Source organism: Schistocerca serialis, chromosome 3, assembly GCF_023864345.2.
Source record: "Schistocerca serialis cubense isolate TAMUIC-IGC-003099 chromosome 3, iqSchSeri2.2, whole genome shotgun sequence".
Lineage (NCBI taxonomy): Eukaryota > Metazoa > Arthropoda > Insecta > Orthoptera > Acrididae > Schistocerca > Schistocerca serialis.
Window position 1 is genome coordinate 55,872,100 of NC_064640.1, and position 21,162 is coordinate 55,893,261.

Sequence of the window (21,162 nt, forward strand, 5' to 3'; positions counted from 1 at the left end):
AAAATGTTTTTCATTGATTTACATTCTAGTAATTTTGAAGGCGTGCATAGTCCATTTTTAACCCTACATTACTAAATCCTCATAAAATTTACGATTGTAGTTGGAATCTCTTTGCGGTTCCTCTGAATCTGGACACATGGGTGACATGTGCTCTTCAATACTTTCGCAAGAAACTTCACCGTTAACAATGGCTGAATTATTTACAACCCAACTCCAGTAGTTTGCAGACACTGGTGCTTTTGTCATAACTATTACAAATGTGTAGTAATGATGTGCTTGTTTTTTAATATTCGGCATAACTGTTTTATTGCTTAGAATTTATCTTAGGGTGGCATTTTAGGTGATATATCACACAATCATAGTTAAGAGAGTGTTACTGTGTATCAAATTGCCCCTTTTCAGCTCTAATTTCATCTTTTGCTACTGAAATTAGCACAACTGGGATGGTGCTGAGTTTGATTTTGACACTAACAATCTGGGTGATTTGCTTGAAGAAGCTGCTAATGACACAAACATTGGAGAATTTAGTGAAGAGGAAGATTTTCTTGAAACATATAACATTGTGTGTATAAATGACAGTGATGTAAACCCAGACTTTCAGGTAGCAAATGCGGAAAATGGAGAATCTGAAGAAAAATCCCTGTGTGATTGTGAAAGACTGTCATGCTTAGATTGTAATAATACTATCTAAAGCAGAAAACTCTACTCACATTGTGCATAAACTACTCTTAAGATTATAATAACTATAATTTGTAACTAGTGGGCAACATAAATTACAAATTCTTTTTCAGTAACATTTTGAGCAGTAAAATTGTCATTATAAGATACCAAATTAAACATTTTGTACTTATTTTGTATGTAATATACCTTCTAATAACTGTAATTAACTAGTGCTTAACCAGTAAGTTATTATTTCCTTCACAAGGAAATTGCTTTATCTGTTTATATTCTTATTTATGCGTTGTTCAGGCTTCTTCATTGTTCATGTATTTGGCCTCTTTTGTGGAAGAAAAATCATAGGAAAAAAATAGGAAAAATATCCAAATCTTCATGCACCTTCTGCAATTTGTAAAAAAAAGGATTCGGAAGCACAATACTTACTACTGAACCTGTTTGCAACACTAAATGACAGAAGTAGCTTTTGCATGATATGTCACTGCCAAATAACATAGCTCAACAAAACTTAGACCAAACAAAAGGAAGAACTGCTACGGTACACAGAATTTTCCCACGACTTTACAAAAGGTAGCACTTGGTTCTTTATAGGGTGCGTGATCATCACAGATGGCAATGCATGCTCTGCAATGTACTTCCATGCTGATGACAAGGTAGATAAGGAATTCTTGTGGTAAGTATTCATTCCTCCACCAGCACAGATGAAAACTGTTGGATGATCGTTCATGCATGTGAGTGCGCTGCAATATATCTCCCCAATGCATGTAACACGTGCTCAATGTGATTTAAGTTGGGAGAATGAGCAGGCTAGTTTATTTGCCAAATGCTGTCTCGTTCTATGAGCCCCTACACCTGTGTTGTTCAATGTCGTCATGCATTGTGATGCATACAAATGATGTCAGGGCTGAAGGCATATTGGGAAGAAGTACACTGTCGCAATGATGTTAACTGATGAGTGTGCCACATTAAAAGATTTGGAGGTCAGTGCGCCCATGCAACATTATGCTTCACCACATCCTAACTGTTGAATCATCAAAATGATCACGTTCAATTATGATCCTGTGTGCATTACGTGTTCACACCTTTCGTCATATGACAATATGTAATGCACCCAGGAACATTGTCAAACATAATCATTTTGGTGGGCCAGGTGTTATAATGTCTGGAGGCATAATGTTGCATGGGATTACTGACCTTCAAACCTTTTAACATGGTACACCCAGCACAAGAAAGGAAAGAAGATTAGGTTTTAATGTCCTGTCAAAATCGTGGTCATTACAGACAGATAAATTCATTGGTCAATGTTACTGTGACAGTGTACATCTTCTCTGTGTGTGTCCTTGCAGGGGTGCATTCAGCCCTGACTTCATTTTAATGGATGACAATGTGTGACCACATTGAACTGCACTGGTGGATGAGCTCTTGGAATGAGAAGACATTTGGCTAACGGTCTGACTTGCCCAGAAACTCCCTCCTCACCTTCCTCCCCCTGGCCCAACACCAACAAATTCCACTGAGCATATGTGGGATGCGTTGGGAAGACCAACCTTGTGGCCAGCATGGGAGCACACCACAGAGCATGCATTGCTGCATGCAGTAATCACAGCCTCAAGAACCTAGTCCCATCTTTTGTAACATTCAAGGGACCATCAGAAATCATGGTGACTTCAGTGTAATTGCTGTCATTGAATAAAAATGTAATTTTTGTTTGTCTCATTGCATACTTCTTAAAGTTATCTTCTGTAGTACACGGGGTTTCTATGTATGGTCCAAATTTCATCAAGCTATCTTACTTCGCAGTGACATATAATGTGGAAGTTACTTCTGTCCGTAAGTTTTGCACACCAGTGAGTAACATGAGTAAGTGCAGTGAGAGTAGTTTAACATCTGATCTTGCCGCGCGGAATTAGCCGAGCGGTCTAAGACGCTGCAGTCATGGACTGTGCGGCTGGTCCCGGCGGAGGTTCAAGTCCTCCCTCGGGCATGGGTGTGTGTGTGTTCGTCTTTAGGATAATTTAGGTTAAGTAGTGTGTAAGCTTAGGGACTGATGACCACAGCAGTTAAGTCCCATAAGATTTCACACACATTTTAACATTTTTTTGTTGAACATCTGATCTTACCACAAGATATCTATCTCTCACGATCAATTTAAATGTTAAAATTTTCTTATTAATTACCGCAAAACTGCTCCAGTTGGCAATAAGAACTTTATTAACCAATTTTACCTTCATATCAGGCTATTTTCAAGTCAACCTGAAAACTGTGCTATACAGAATCAATGTTAAACGATCAAAATTTTCTTCCCGAGAATCCCTGATGTTGGCCTTCCATTTTGTTCCATCCCATTCTGTATCACTGGTAGTCTGTGTGAATGCTGTCATTTGAAATTCATTGTGGAATGTTTTCACACTCTATTCCGTGATGCCCAATGTGAATCAACTTTAAGTATGACTAATATTACATGACAACTCGTCATAATATTTATGGAAAACTTATACGAATACAAACGCTCATTCACAAGCACTACTGCAACCATATTTACTAATTATCTCATAATCAGATTGTTTGATGAGCATTTTCAAGACACGCAGAAGATAGTGAACTACAAGAGGTATGTCAATGAAATACGTGTAGTCAACGCTCATACTGAACACTGTAAACCAGTTAAGGATTATTATACACAAAATTTAATGTGCATCATGTTTTTTCTATGGTGAAAAAACTACAAAGGAAACACAGTGTTTTGCAAAATTAATGTTACAATCAGTTTAGTGAGATGTTCTTGCCTAACACACTGGGTAAAATACTAATATAAAATACTAAAAGAAATAATTTGAAAGCAGCATGTACATATCGAATCTAACACACAGAAGGTGAAGCACACTATATTGGAAAAACCAGCAGAAACAACATAATTATATACCATTAAGACACTGAAATAGAAGAGAATAATGTATGGTATCAAGAGTATAGAAACTGATCTTACGATTCCACATAAAAGCGAAAAAGATGACCATATGGGCATTGTTGATGAAACTGAAATGTAAATTATGTACACCATAAAGAGAATAAAGTTCTCAATAAACACAGAAATTTGAAAAACATGAACGTCCTTAACAATTTTCAGTATATATTTGATGTATTTCACTTTAAATAAATCTGACATCTTGATTTGCATTTTTACCATGCTTGTGCCTGGCTCTATGTCGTGTACTATGTATCAGCTTAGTTTGTAAACAGTAAACTATGCTATATCACTCAGTACATCTCCCTTGTGCCCAGTAAAGACAATGTTTATGTGCTGAAATATTTTCAAACTTTGTCCAGTCAATTGTCATTGCAGACTTAATGGGCTCGATTTCTGTCAATAAAATTCTTGTGTTTTTTGGACGACATTATGTTGTAAAATAAAGTATCAGCAATTCAGCCACTTGCAATGGCAGCTGCAATGTAGGTAGGTCATTTCATAATTTGACATGGTCTACAACACAAAAAAGTAAGGATTGATGAAGCACTGGAAATCTGTTAACTTTTAGAAACAGTCCTGTCATAATCTACCGTATTTTATTAACTCTCTCTATGGACTACACGACGCACCATTTTTTTTTTTTTTAATTGCTTAAAAAATTATTTTTATTATTAGACTGCAAAGCCATACTACAAACATTTTAGTTTATAAAACCAAACTGACCTCTCAAATCACTGAAAATCATCATCATCATCATCATCATCTAGTTTTTGCCATTTTTTGCATTCACTCCTCTGTTTGCACATTTAGGTTTCCTCATTTTTTCAGTTCTTCTTTACCAGCCTGCCAATCGCAAATGTTTTTTTTTCTGTTGTTGAAGCACCAAAATGCCACTCAACTGCTCTGTTTCCATGTTGTTCTGAATATGATATTACTTTCGATTTATAGCCCGGATCATATGAATACCATACCTTTTATTTTTTTCCATTGCAAAACTAGCTACTAACAACAATATTGTACTGTTACCAATAACACAAATCACATTCAATTCAAGTTCACTGGCACCATAGACTGCCGTGACACATCATGGGCTACACAGTGTTCTAGATTTGTGATGGCAGGGTGGGAGGGAGACAGTGTTAGCAAGCTTGTGAATCCTCCCTACTCATGTTCATCGCATTGGTGGACTGATGCTGCGAGTTGAATTCAATGTTGCCAGATAGAGAGAGGTTTCCTGCTGCCTCGAGTGTATCGCCATTTTTATAACTGACAGGAATTTTAAATCAAACACTAGACATTTATATATTAATTTTGAATATAAGATGCACCTGAATTTTTGAGGCAATTTTTCAAAGAAAAAAGTACGTCTCATAGTAAAATAAAGTATATGCAGCAAGAGGGGGCTGTAAGCAGGAAATTTTTATTAACACCAAGGTATAGCTGTTTTAAAGAAATTTTCTTGTACTGCACAAAGAATTTTTCCCGTATTACGGATACACTAATGACTCAATTTTATTACATAAAAATGATGAAATAGATGTGGAAGTAGCAGCCCAGAATGTCTTCCATGCACCCCCAAATTAAATTTACTATTTACATTGAAACAAATAGTTAAGTTAACTTCACTAGCACGGCTATAAATAAACGGAATATTGAACACTTATTCAAATCTTTAGAAAGCATAGGAGTACTTATGTTAATAACACAAAACCATGCCACCCATAGCAGTATAAAAGAGTGCACTTTATAGAGCCACGATTAATAGAAATTTAAGGCCTTCACTGCTAGAAACCAACAAGAAGCCAGTAAGTATAAAACAACGAACTATCAAACAACGAAAAATCCAGGCTGGAATGTAAGAATATAACAAAAAGGATAGTTGCTATTCACCATAAAGCGGAGATGGGTAGTTGCTACTCACCATAAAGCGGAGATGCTGAGTCACAGAAAGGCACAACAGAAAGACTGTGGGAAACTTAGCTTTCCATCAACAAGCCCTTTTAAAAAATAGACAAAACACACACACACACACACACACACACACACACACACACACACGCGACAGTTAACAGAAACTATCATTTTAATGTAGTCTGAACACACACACTTTTCATGTGAAAAATTTGGTGAATTGACTTACAACAGATGGACGGATATTTGATAAACTAGCACAACGCATGAACATAAAAGTAAAATAGGCTTCCAAGTCACAGGCAGAGTAAGGAACAAGCTGCAGCTTAATGAAACGTGATAAAATTAGAAATTTTTGAACTCTGGAAAATACAAATTCCAGTACAGAATCTGCGATGAAGAATACATTGGTAAAATAGGCAGAAATTATTTCACACAATATAAAGAACACACTTATAAACCAAATAATACAACAGCAAACGGCTGCTACATCATCGCCACAGGGTACACTACGAACGGCATTTAACACTACGAATGGCATTTAATCCGATTTAAAAATTTTACACAGCAAAGAAAAAGGCACCCTACTCAACATATTATCAGAAATCAAAATCTATGTTAATGTCAATGTAACTGCATGAACTCCACCGCAGGTCCAAGCAATCTCATTTCATGACATTTACATACAATATTTTTCAGGGCATGATTCTTAACAATCCCATTTGTACACAGTCAACATGAAAACTCAACACTTACATTAGTATCTGACAATCTATTAGGCAATAACTAACTTATAATGACAATATTTACTTAGTTACTCCTGTTCGCCAGGGTAACCACTCATTCACTTACAAAAAATCACTCTGACATGTACATCTTTTCCTGATAAAAAAAGACTGTTGACAATTAACAGTTTTCAGTTGATATGAAGAAATAATAATAATGAAGAACATGTTACTGTAAAGTTTTTAACACAATTTTATGATGTTATCTCTTGTTAAACAAGCCTAGCAGATTTGCGTCAACCGTAAAATAGCCTCAGTCAGTAAGATGAAACAAAGGAAATACTGTCTTCATGTATATGTACCATGTCTCTCTCTATTACTAAACAGATACATTTAGCTTTGTGAACTTAAGTATCATCACTGGTGCTACATTCGTTCTGACAGCCCCTCACTATAATGACCATTCCTACTTCAATGTAGGCAGCTGTGCAGGTCTCTGTTTGTCTCCTTATTGCTTACAGTTATTTTGTGTGTATGTGTATGTATGTGTGTGTCTTGTACAAACACAAGCAATAATTTGTTTTATGTCATAAAATGACCATGAAACGTAGAAAACATATTCTATTATTAAAATTACCTCATAGAAACAGAAGCAGTCGTGGAAGTAAGAGAGGAAATTAACAACACTGGAATCCAATCAAAGATAATTTGTTACAACAACAAAATGAGTTTTGTTGCTAACAAAGAAAAGGATACAAGAACTGCACAAACTGCAAACAGTTGTACAAAAATTAAAACTGAAAGATGATCAGAGTCAACATTATTACCACCTCTCAAAACTAATGGCAACCATTATGATATCATTTTCCAATCTCATCTAATTCCACTACTATATAGAAAAAACTGAGAATGATGCCTACAAAGAAACATGTAAATGTCGCTCATTCAATGTATCGATAAAATTATTAGCTATGCATCCTCCCATTTGATGTGTTGCAACAGCAGCTTGAAAAGCACATGAGCTGCTGTTACTTTCCTTGCTATTTCAACATTTTCATTTAAGTTCAAAAATAAAGGTTGAATCAGTAGTCAACAAAGTTAATGATATTGTGCTGTTACAATTTGTTCATTCAATAATGGAGGCAATAAGACAAACCAAAATAGAGACTGGTATAAATAAAACATTTGATAAAATTCATAAAAATCTTTTCTGTCCATCAAGTGAAGTTCTAATTTTTAAATATATAATAATTTAACAAATGCAAATTAGAAAATAATTACCTTTGAAAGAACTGATTTATCTTTTATTATGTATTCATAGGTTGTTAGCAGTACATTAAATCTTGAAGTTCGCATTTTGGTCTGCAGACTGCGTCGAATGGAAGGGGATCCTTTGTATGCTACCACACACACTGATGGTGCCCACTTCTCGAATTCTAGCACCCAATTTGACAGCGTGCTTTAGAAAATACAATGGTACATCAGAGGCTATGTTGTTACAATTTGAACACCAACATTAACAAATATGAAATTGGACACAAAGTCAAAAATATCGAAACAAGCAGTTTTTGTGTAGATCAGAACATAGAATCATGTGCTTGAGAGTTGTTACTGCAGAATACTTCTCTTCAAATTTTAACTGTCTACAGATTCCCTCCTGGAAACTTTCAGCCATTTGTGAGAAGTCTAGGTGCAATATTGAGCTAGTTGTCAGGCAACAAAAAACAGTTAGTAGTTTGTGAAGACTTCTATGTATATTTTTTAAAAGATTCTGGCTGGAGACATGAACTGGGATCATTATTTGGCTGTTTCAGTAGTTTGTTTCCCAACATGCATGCAGCCTGATTGATAATATTTTTACAGACAGTGCCCAGACTGAAACAACTAATGTATACCAAATTGTTAATGGGATATCAGATCGTTATGCACAATTAACAATAATAAACAATAGAGCACCTTAAAGCCCTGACGTAGATTCACACAAAGCAGCAAGGATTATCACTGAGAACTGGATACAATGTTTTAATAATGAGTTAAAGAGGTGGTATGAGATGAGGTATACACAGAAAGAGGTGTTAATGTGATATTTGATATATTCCATACTAAATTTGCGACAATATTTGAAAGCAGCTTTCCTCCAAAATTCTAGTAAGTCACTGTTAATGAAAGGTATGAAAATTTCATATACAATTGAAAAGGAAATTTATAGAGAGGCCAGAGTTAGTCAAGATCCAGTATTACTTCGATTCTAAAAAATACTGTAATATTTTAAAGGGAAGTAATTACAATTTCCAGAAATATGCTTGTCTCACAGGAAGTAATAGGATTAAAAATATATGCAAATTGTGAAGCACGAGACAGGACAACCAATCAGTGCACAAGATACAACAACAATTAAACTAAATGACAATGTTGTTGCTGATAATTCACAAGTTGCAAAAATTTTTAACAATCTCTTTCTAAATGTAGTAGCAAAAATAGGATTAAATGGTTCAGTTGAAGAAGCACAAGAACATATTAAAATGTCATTCTACAAAACTGAGTAACCAGAAGTAACAACAATCACCTTCACTGAAATTTAACAGAATTATAAAAAATTTAAAACACAAAACTTCATATGACAATGGAATTTTGAAGAATTCTTACAAGGTTCTCAACTTAACAAGTAATGGCCTTCCTGATATATGTAATGCTTCACTAGCACATGGAATCTTTCCAGAGATAAGAATATGTGACTGTTGAACCTCTTCATAAGAAGGTTGACAGGAAAGACGTAAATAATTATTGTCCAATTTTCTTACTGACTATTTTTCTAGAACATTTGAAAAAGTAATGTACTGAAGAGTAAACACACATTTAAGTAGAAACAATTTACTTAGCAAATTACAGTTCGAATTATAGAAGGGCTGTTCAACTGAGAATGCTATTTATACATTCACTCTCAAAATATTACAATTCTGAAATATTAAAATACCACCCAGTTGCAATTTTTTGTGATCGTTCCAATGTGTTTGATTGCATAGATCACGTTACTCTTGTAGAAAAACTTACCTTTTATGAAATAGAGGGCTTTACACATGATCAGTTTGAACCATACTTAACAACAGATTGGAAGAAGTTGTGCTGGGTAATTAAGATTATGTTTCAAAAGTATAAAATTTTATTGATTGGTGAGAAATCACAGTGGGGGTACAACAGGGTTCAATAATCTGTCCACTCATATTCCTCATAAATGTGAATGACTTTCCACCTAACATTCAAGCAGAACTGGTACTTTTTGCAAACAATACAAGTGTTACAATAAATCCCATTAGAGAGAAAGCATCAAACCGACTGTTAATGATGTGTTTCAAACAATTATTTGTTGATTCTGTTAAAATGGACTCCCCCTAGATTTTGAGGAACCACACTATATTCAGTACTGCATAAAAAAATTGAGTCATACACAAAATTGATATAACAAATGAAAATGAGTCAGTAAGCAGGGTAGAAAGCTCCAAATTTTTGGGCATACATATTGATGAAAAGAAGCAAATTACTGAACTGCTTAAGCATTAAGTTCAGTGACTTTTTCTAACCATATAATTGCTCGTCTTGGAAACAAGAATCAACCTCGTGACACACACTGCCAGAAAAAAAAAAATCCAATAAGCTCAAGGACAAGGTCATTTTACTGACAAGTGAAGTGACAGGTACTTCATCACTGCATGAATATATGATAAAAAATTCAGACCAAACGAAACACACGTCACAGTAATTGGTGCCCCAACAGTTGCCTCAATACACAGTATACCCACCCTCTTGCGACAACACAGGTTTGTATTCTCACATGCAAATGACCATAAGGGTGCCGAATGGCATCCTGCAATGGCCTGTCCCAAGCATCTGTTGTCTTTTTTTGTAATTCAGCAATGATTCTTGCAGGCCTTGGAGAATGAGTAAGTTCATAATATCCCATATGTATACAATTGGTAAGAGAGATCTGATAGTCTAGCTGGCTGGGGCAGTAGTTTTACACAATGAAAGCAAATTTCTTCACAGATCTGTATATGGATGTGCACTGTCCTGCTGAAAAAGAGCACCACCTTCCTATAAAAGATATGGCAATGGCATGGGGATAATTACCTGAGCAGTGTAGTGGTTACTTTACCCAGCAGAAACATCAAATGTGACTACGAGTTGTACATAACAGTTCCCCACACCATGAAGCCTGAGATGGGACCTTTGTGTTGTGAGTGAATGCACTCTGGAATAGGCAGCTCACCAGGTCTATGCCATACACATTTACATCCATCACTTGCATGCAGACAGAACCTACTCTAAATCACTGAAGACATCAAAGTATAATTCTACTCTCCAGTCAACACTTTCATGACACCAGAGTAAACATGCTTGGCAGTGTCATGATGTCTGCAGCAGCCTGGCCAGAGGCACAAAGATCTCAATCCTGCTGGAAACAGATGGTACCTAATGGTCCCTGATAACACAGCAGGTGCAATATGTGTCCAGATTTTGTCCCCAATGATGTTCAATCAGCCACCAATGCTCACACAGTGTGTCAATCTCAATGGGTGGAACCTGGTCTACAGGTATGGGAATGTTCCACAGACCACTGGTGAAAGCAACGACACATCGTCAATACACCGTGCCCACCATGCACAGCAATCCATTGATACGTCCATACAGCTTCCCACAGGTACACAATGCATCCCCATTCACAGGGATGAAGCTGTTCAACAGCAGTTCATAACAGTGGATTGTTGAACCCCAGATTCAATGTCGCAAACATTGTTCACCACTAAACTGAGCACAGTTACTGCCTACAGAGTCAGAACACAGGATGCACAGACAGGCCTCCCGAGTGCCACCTGATCACCAATGATCTTGACAAATGAATTACTAACACTACAACCCCTCAGTGTATATTATACCCTGGTGTCACTGAACGCAGGCCCTGGGACCGGGGGGGGGGGGGGGGGGGGGGGGGCGGGGGCGCAGGCCCTGGGGCGGGTGGGGGGGGGGTTGCATTGCCCTCCCCCCTCCCCCTCAGCAGTAAGAAAATATGTGATGTTCACCCATTGTCATCATGTAGGCACTTCTTCAAGGAATTAGGCATTTTAACTGCACCATCACGATACATATTGTCACCAATGAAATTCATCATAAATAATCCATCACAATTTGAGAAGAACAACGATGTACATACCAGCAACACTAAAAGAAAATATGGTCTTTATTATCAGTTATTGATGTTGCCAATGGCTCAGAAAGGAGTTCAACTTGAAGCAACCAAAATGTATGATCATTTGCCCAATAACCTAAAATGTCTGACAGTTTTAAATCTAACTTAAAATTGTTTCTCACAGACAACTCCTCCGATTTCAAGGAGAATTTTTTATTTAAAAAACTAGTAGCCTGTAAAAAAAGCCTAGGGTTTTTTTAAGTGTATTTGTGTGAATAGGACTAAAACATTACATGTTCATTAATGATAACAATGATAATGTATTCATATCCTATAAACTGACTCATTCCACATCATTTTGAAGGAAGGATCAGTCAAACAAGCTACAGAACATGTACCTCACTCAAATATGAATAATATTATATGAAACAGAAACAATAACATAATACGTCTGAAATTTATTTCTGTTGTATCAAATCAATGTGGCACCTATCTTAAGTATCTCTTTGATTTCAAAAAGGGATATGTACTTCATAACATCTGAAACAGCATGTCTATCAATGATAAAGAAGGCTTTGCACATTGCATGGTAAATAGCACTTGTTCGTTTGTTAATTAGCATTAACACAAGAACTCTTACTCCCTCATAACATTTACGTCTACCCATTTAAATACTCTGAGAACATAGCTAACCTTTAGGAAGAATCCTCCTTCCGAGCTAACACAATACACATACATACGTACATACATACATACATACATACGTGTACATACATACATCTGTAAGGCTACATTGTCCTAGCTGACTAAGTTGCACCAGCACTACAGCTTGATTTGTTTTGTGCTGGTGTATGCTGGCACCAGCATACCATGTGGCACAGAGGTTACACGAGTATCGATAGAGGCCAACAACAAGACTTGCTGGAAACATGCTGCCAATGCCCTCTCAGTCGCCAGTATTTAGGACTGCCGCCACGGACGGACTGGAGGGCCAGTTTAGCCAGTTCGATCCTGTTACGCCAGTTGCTTCGAGTCTATATGCTGTGGAGTTCCTGCATGTCCCTGAGACGGAGTCACAGACTTAGCCTCTGGCACAGACAAGCAGCACATAATAACCCATTAGTGAACATAGCGGACTTCTACTTCAACAGCATTGAGGCTATGTGGACTATACAAAAGAGAAAGAATCAGTATGTAGAAATAATGGGAAGTGTGAAAAATAACATTATTGTAAAAGAAATATTGAAGTTGCTAATTCATGATTACCATGTCACCACTAAATTGCTGAAGTTGGCTACACAGGATTTCCCTAGGAACAAATCATATGTTTTATCACCACTACATGTATTGCATCATCTAGTTCCTTTGTTTTGTGTCAAGTGTTCAATGAGCATGCAGTTCTGAGCTCTTGTAATGAGTTGTACCCAGAGTCAATTACTGGTTAAAAATTCAATTGTTGCAGTTTTTAACTATTCATTCCAAAACAAAAGTAAGCCCCCTAATGTTACAATAATAATGTGCAATACTTTTGTAATGAAACAATGGGATAGGGTGATTTTTCATTACTTAATTACTTTTTAGGTTACACCAATCATCTTTTGAATTATTTACAACAAATATTGGTTTTATGACTTAAGCAGTATGGAAAGAAGAAGTAGGCAGTGTTTTCTTGGACAGTATCTGCAAGATATATGTGATAATGCCCTAACTTGTGTGAATGAACTGACCAGTGAAGAACAAGAACTTTTATTATGGTGAAGCAACAGTCATTCGTACTGTGATTTAAGTGTTTCATGTGTGTGTGTTAAACACAAAGACAGGTAACTGCACAGATTCACTCTGCATAAGAAAATTTGCTGTAATCCCTTCAAGCGCCATAGATGATCTGTTTCATCTGGATTGCGTGAAATTAGTTTAGAAAAGGCAAATACTTTCAAAATGAGAGGTTTTAGCATTATTCCTGGGGAGAAAAATGTGCCCAACCTGTACCAAATTGTTAATGAAAAACAAGCAAGTGACGATTCATCACCAGACTATACAAATGACAGTAGTGTGAAGGTGCAGACTCCTGAAAAATCTGTGCTCAATACTAGCTTAACTAGCTTAGGAGTATCTCTTGCAAAGCTGCATTCAGTTGTTTGGCACAGTCGGTACGTAGCAGCCAAACGAAAACTGGAATCAGCAGCTGGGGCTCTGAAAACTAAAATTTCACGAACATATCAAGTTGAGCTGGCTGCTGATGCAAGCACAATCACTGACAGTGATTTAACAGAACTGGAAGAAACGGCAAAGCATCATGATGAACTCATAAACGAAATCAAACAGAAAATTGAATATGCAAAGAATCCTGAAAACAATCTGTTACTTACTCTTGTGTCGCCAACTTGGTCTCGACAGAAAGTTTCTAAATATTTGGTATGACAAGCAAGAGCTCTTTTAATGGAGAAGGGTATTTTATCAATGGCTGAGCAGAAAAGAGGAAAGACATTGCAACACGATACAGTGCAAACAGTAGAGAGTTTTTATTTGGATGATGAAAACACAAGAATAATGCCTCAGAAAAAAGACAAAGCGAGCACCAGCAAAAATACATACAAACAAAAGCAATTTGTTTTAAGTAATTTGACTGAACTTTATTCTCTCTGTAAAAAAAAAAGTATCCTGAAGACAAAGTAGGATTCTCAAAATTTGCTTCTCTTCGACCAAAACAATGTATACTTGCAGGATCATCAGGAACTCATACTGTAGGTGTGTGCATTTACCACCAATACGTTAAATTGCTTCTAAATTCTATTTCTATTAAAGAAACATACCAAGATCTAATTAAAATAATAAATGTGATATAAATAACTGAGCCTGTATACTTCGTCTGTGTGAAAAATGCCCCACCAGTTCATTGCTTCAAACCCACTTAGAAAATGAAATAGATACTATGATCCTGATGAGATGGCTCAGTACAGTCAATGGGTATCAACTGATAGAATGACTTTAAGTGTTCGAATCACATCTCTATCAGAATTCTATGACACATTAATTACGGAAATTGAAAAACTTACTCCACATTCTTATTTCTCAATCACAATCTGATATCTGAAAATGAAGAAGGAAAAACTTGATGAAGGATCGGTGTTAATTTTAAGGGATTTCAGTGAAAATCTCAATTTTGTTGTTCAAGATGAAGTACAGGGGAACCATTGGAACAATGTCAACTACACTCTTCACACTGTCCATACATATCACAAAAAGAACAAACAGTTGCATGCAAAAAGTATTTGTATTGTTTCTGATGATCTGGAACATGATGTTGCCTTGGTGTACCAGACTCAGAAGACTGTATTGAATTTTTTTAAGTGTGAATTTTCAGAAATTCATCTTGCGTATGTTGAATATTTCACTGATGGTTGTGATGCACAATATAAAACTTGTAACAATTTCAGAAATATCTGCTACCATGAACACGACTTCAACATAAAGTGCAGCTGGTCCTTTTTTGCTACCAGCCATGGCAAATCTCCCTGTGATGGTATTGGTGGCATTGTTAAAAGACTTGTCACAAAAACAAGTTTGCAGAGAGTTTATAAAGCTCAAATACTTACAGCTTCACAGGCATTTGAATTCTGTCATGAGAACCTGCAAGATCTTTTAAATCTCTTTGTTTCAAGAGATGAAATGGTACAAGTCAGACATTATCTTTCTGAACACTTCACAAGTGCAAAAACAATTCCTGCAACATGATCTATGTATCACATTGTGCCAATATCACTAACCAAGATTGGTGCAAAAAGGCTAAGCTGTGATACAGATTTTAGTACTGTGTATGACTTTTCAGGTGCACTTCCGCCACTAATGCCAGAATGCACTGTACAGCCCAACTGCTATGTTGCATGTGCATATGACTCTTCTTGGTATTCGGTAATTGTTGAGAACGTGAACTGTGAAGAAGGAGATGTTACAGTAAGGTTCATGCATCCTCATGGACCATCTGTATCCTTCTATTGGCCTGATAATGATGTTTGTGATGTTTCTTTATAGTCTGTGTGAAGCTGATATCACCACAGCAACAGGTCGTACTTATTCTCTGAGCAAAGAGTCCTCAAAGTTGATGGAAGAAAAGTAGTTCTCATGCAAAAAAAAATATTATCCAAGCATCAAAGTGTCTTTCACATGTGTAGTTCCAAATCAACTTGAATGCATATTGCAGCACCAGCATTTTGTGAAGTGTTTACAATATTGGCTTTTGACAGAATGCTTAAATATTATAAACAAATTGCCATGCATTTTTACATTGAGTTAATTTGGTTATGGCAGAGGTAAGAAAGTGTTCTTACGTCGTAATGTACAAGTTGCCCTACATTTTATAATGTGTAATTTTGTTTCATATACTGCAATTTTTGTTCAATTTCGATATTGTTATGTGCACTTATGTTGTTAATGTCTCTTCGTTAGTAATTGTAAATTAATTTTTCCCCCCAGTGCCATTCATTTCTCAAAACTCAAAACTGATTTTTTCTGTGATGAAACTTTATTATTTGTAGATCACTTTCCGGGAGGGGGGGGGGGGGGGCAATACTAATTTAACAATAAAATTAAATGAAATTAATTTACAAAAATTTTATTGGACAATTCTAACATGTTTTCAGAAACTACGTATCCGAAAGGATATTCAGGAAAAAAACTGTCAGCAAGCTATTTTTTGTTTAAAAACTGCACCCAGTTTTCAAATTTTTACAGTTTGCTTTGAAGTAATGTGTTGCATCGAACTTTCAGTAATTTTTACCAACAGAATGTATATAAAGCAATAAAAATTAGCAAAAGTTCATTATATTAGATATAAAAGCATTACACAAAATCTTGGTTTACAACTAGATAATGGGAGCCATGACCTGGATGACTTGACGTGGAATGACCCGGGGAGTGTCAACATTTGAAGTAACAGCCAAACTCTTGTGACGTCACAAGCAGCTCTGTGATTATTTGCAACAAGGAGCTTCTGAAAACAATTCTGGACGAGGAGTTACTTTACCCACAGCTCCTATAGCTCTCAGATCAGCTTAAAGTTCTGCAAATGAATTCCAACATGGAGCAGTGAAGATCCACAGTTCACAGTTGGAATTCTATTTAGGGAAAAGGCGGTATTGACATAAAGTGGGATAATAAAGTAAAACAACAGCTATGTAAATCCTTGAGTGATCGTGAAAGCAAAGCATCAAGATCACATTACTATCAATATGTAGGCAAGAATTGATGATGGCAGACTCATAGGTTCAAACACTTCACAAGACAAATTAACAGGTGCTATTTCTTCCCATCAGTTTTATATGCAACAAATTTCCATGTTACTACAGAACACTACCCTTACAGAAGACAATGAAAGTGGTTCATGCACAGTGAGGCTACATCTCATACTCTATGCTTCATTGAACAGTACCTAGCATTAATTTTTAATGAGTAACAGATTGGCCAAGGGGGTCCAGTAGCACGGCTTGGCAGTTAACCTCATCTTAATCCACTAAGATTTCTAGCTCTAGCAATATTTTAAAGGAATTGGAGTACTCCGCATCCATTAACAATATGCACATGCTGAAAGAGGAGGGTAACCAGATGTGTGAACTAAAGTTTGTCATTGTTTGAGGAAGGGGGCTAAGGATGTGTAAGAATGAGTTGTAACGACATTCAACACCTCCTGTAGTGTCAACAGACAGATGGTTATCATAGGACAGATTGAATCCTATTTCAACAAATATTTGTTCCTCAGTGTACATCTATGACCTTTTTCTAGTTTTCACTAGTACCACTTCCTGTAAGAATACAGAACGCTTCTTGTTAAACACCCTGTATAATAACACAAGCATTTATTCACAGAGAGATACTTTATGATACTCAGTATTTGCTCAAATGACTGAAGTGATGAATCTACCAAGAAAAATTTATACAAAAATGAACAACAACAATAAGAAGAAGAAGAATAAATAACAATAATAATAATAATAATAACAACAATAATAAACATGGTAGCAAAATCTAACAACAAAAATAAGTGTGCTGAAGTTAAACGCATATCTGATTATGAGAGCACAATCACATAAACAAGTGAACAATGGATTTTGACACTATCAAAAAATTTCGCAGTGAACAGAGTAGTCAGGCCACCACTGATGGACTGATATGGAAACATATTACATCAAAATATTCTTGGCAAAACTACTTGACGAGACTGACACAGTTTTGTTCTGCGAGTGTGACCATCAGCACTTAAACTACCTACAACAATATTTGACATTGTCATTCCAGTCTTGTGACAATAAGTAAGTGCTGCTGTTTAATCTATAGGGACTATATCCACAGAGTGCTAACTGACCTTAACAGTGCATAATCAAAATCAACTGTGGTTAGTATCTGAAGCTACATCAAAGTTGACACTTACTGTCAGTCAGAGAGACTTACATTGTAAATGACTCTTCTTGACCCACAACTATATCCCCCCCCCCCCCCCCCCCCCCCCCCCCCCCCCCACACACACACACACACAAACAACTAGATTTTTTTACAGTATTAGTACTTTGCATTGTCCTACAAACAGCTAGTTTTTCCATGTGTCCAAATGTTTATCATGTGTATCTCGAGAATTATGTGTGATACACCAATATAATTTAGTAGGTACACTCAGAGGTATATGCAGATACTGTCTGCAAAATGTGAACTAATAAATTATTCCATTATGCCTAATGCTGAAGATTTACTGCTTGAAGAACAAAAATGCAGTGAGCGATTAACTTTTTCGTTTCGCTATTGTGAGTGATGTCTCTGCAAGAAAAAGTTTAAAAAAGGTTTGAAATAGTGTGTACCGTCCATCAGAAGTTGCCAAGTTCCCTAGTTCTCAAATACTGGATGAATATAGCCTGCATAATACACGCACCATGAGCTCAACTGCCTCAAGACATGTACACAAGTTTCAAACTTTCATACTTGCCTTATTGTGTTAAACCTTTAATGTTACACTATGCCCCTTAATGAATACATTATATAGCATTTTAAATTTGGTCAACAGTTATATGAAATGCTGAAAAATCAAAATTAAATTTTGGCTCTCCCTGAAAGCTACTCCACAGGCAACCTGCAACTGAAACTGGGTGACCAGGTGGTGACTGTTTAGTAATACAGACTGTTCATATGGACTTAGTCTAGAATGTTAATGATTGACTTGCAGTGTGTGTTAAAGGAAGTTAAGAGAAGTTGTGAAAAACTTAGAATTTGTATGAAAGACATGTAAAAATGCACAAGCATCAACTGGAGAGTATCTAAACAAAACCAATTTCTCAACAATCAAAATAATTCACAGGTAAACTCCAATGGTAAGTATTATAAGACATTTGAAACCATGCACACAGTTTGCTAAATTTAACTCTTCCTATGCCTGTCTTCATTAGCCAAGAGCATTCAAATGATGTGAAGAACATAATTTATGGAGGGTGGTTAATGATCCAACAGCACCCTGGAACTCTTAGTTGTACCACAAGCTGTACCAGTCCATCACATTACTTTAATTAGTTTGGAAGTTTCATTACAATGTATGCCCTACTGCAGTGCGAAACATTCAGTCTGTAAACAAACTTGTACAGATGAATGTATAAACATTTACATCTTGGAGTTTTTACAGTTTTTGTGAAGCACACGTTACCTATGGACCAAGAAAAGAACATAGATCAGCAATTACAGGTTGAAAAACTATTGTTCAAGATGTTGGAACAGTACTTCAGTGGATCCCTGATATAAATTTATTCGGAGAACACGTGAATGTAGAAAAAACTGACGTGATCTTGCCATAATGAAAATGTTTGTTACTATCATATTAGGAACCACCAGATGGGCATGAAATGGCATCTTTAACAACAAATTAGAAAAAACAAGTGTTCAGAAACAGACAGGCTTAGTACATATGAGGTATTGGTACAGAATAACACAGCAGCATAAGAGTGCAAATGGGATAAGAGAGCGGAGGAGAGAGTGTAAACTGAGGAATGACAGTGTGGATAGCAATAAAAAAGTTAAAAACCTTACATAGTTTATTAATTTATTTAATAAGCATGAAAAAGTAACTGAGAAGGAATCAGATGCAATAAATGGAAGCCACAGCCTTCGTGTTTTATACAGCTGTAGGTCAATAGCCACCTTTCATATTTGTTACTATACTTCTTAGTCTGTGTATGAATGACACAGTAGCAAGAAATATGGAAGACAGGCAATGTATCACTGCAAAAAGGAGACAAAAACAACCACTGAATACATGACATACAGAAAGCTCCCAGTTATCCAGGTTAATGCAGAGCCAGGATTACAAAGATAACAAAAAAAAAAAACCATGGATAACCAAAAACACAAGTTTATATCAGATATTAAAATTGACTGTCTTCACAAAACATGCTACAGGTCATATTTGAAAGCCCACCACAGTAGTTAACACTACTTGCCAAAAATTGACAATTTATTTCCAAAATTTACACTCTGAACACGCTGTATTTTGTATCACTTGCCTTCAGTTCACTTTCAGGAAATAATCATCCAACTTATTCTGTCTCTGTTTTCCATTTCTTTTTCTCTAACAACAGTGCTCATTTTTCAGAGTGTCAAAACATTGATTCAGTCCAACAAATTTTGCCCTATATGCTCTAATAACAGCTCAACACATTTCTGTGCCTGAGTGTGCATGATAACACATTCCCCTCATTCTTCCTCTACAAAGCACAATTTGTTCACTACATCTGTGGCACTTAACTGCTCAAATGCCAGTTCACATGAATCACTGTTTATGTTTTCACTACCAGAAATTTTCTTTACAAAATCAGTCAGAAAAATAATAGTAATACATTCGTCACTACTATGACCTCAAAAACTACTTTCTGTGGATGGTGTTACTATTTTCTTCCACAGTCAAGCTATTGTAGACATCTTCGTGTTGTCCCAACCCTTACAAACATCTTGGATTGCAATGAGCACAGGGAAAGGAAAAGTATGATCAACAATATTTCTCCTCGTGATGTTTAACAGTGCATTTTCATTTTGTATCATAACACAACAAAAATTCTGAAGGGCACCATACCAGAGGAAATCCTAAATCATTTTCTTTTACTATCAGCTTTAGGTAAGTTGGTGATTGTCAACACTGAGCTCTTATGAAAGGAGAAAGGCAGTCATGTAGACTAGAAACTGGTCACAGATATGTTACATGGGTAGAATCCCCACAGTTATCTGAAGATAAAATGGGAAACAAAGAAAATATATTTCGGAGATGTCCAACAGCCAGACTGGGACACGTATCATTTTCCAGAAATAAAAGATAAGTCACATGCATCGTAGTGTATTCTAAACAAAATATCCATATAGCAACGGAATACTTCATGCTTCACATTTTTATTTTTTCAGAAATCACTGAACTATACGGAATAATCAACAATCCAGATAATCGGCTCCCTTACAATTGGGAGTTTGCTGTATATGGGAAAGAGAATCAAACCACAGTATACTATACTTACGAAAGTGGGACAATAATAAGAAACGGTCCATGAACTTCCTTTTTCTCCATTAAATATGTTATTAATGCTATTGTTTGTATTGTTTTTCCCAAACCCATTTCATCAGCTAATATACCATTCAGGCTGTTGTTGTACAGAGACACAAGCCATTCCAAACCCTGTAAAAAGTAA

At 36.2% G+C, this 21,162-nt stretch overlaps 1 protein-coding gene across 1 annotated transcript in view; it reads right to left on the reverse strand.

Moving 5' to 3' along the window:
• Window positions 1–21,162, reverse strand: part of LOC126470675 (ATP-dependent helicase brm-like) — a 202,922-nt gene that overhangs the window by 101,005 nt on the left and 80,755 nt on the right. The window contains exons 12-13 of the mRNA XM_050098670.1: window positions 20,992–21,149; window positions 7,561–7,738 (exon numbers count right to left, since the gene is read on the reverse strand). Coding sequence (XP_049954627.1) covers window positions 7,561–7,738; window positions 20,992–21,149 — 336 coding nt within the window. The remainder of the gene's footprint in view (window positions 1–7,560; window positions 7,739–20,991; window positions 21,150–21,162) is intronic.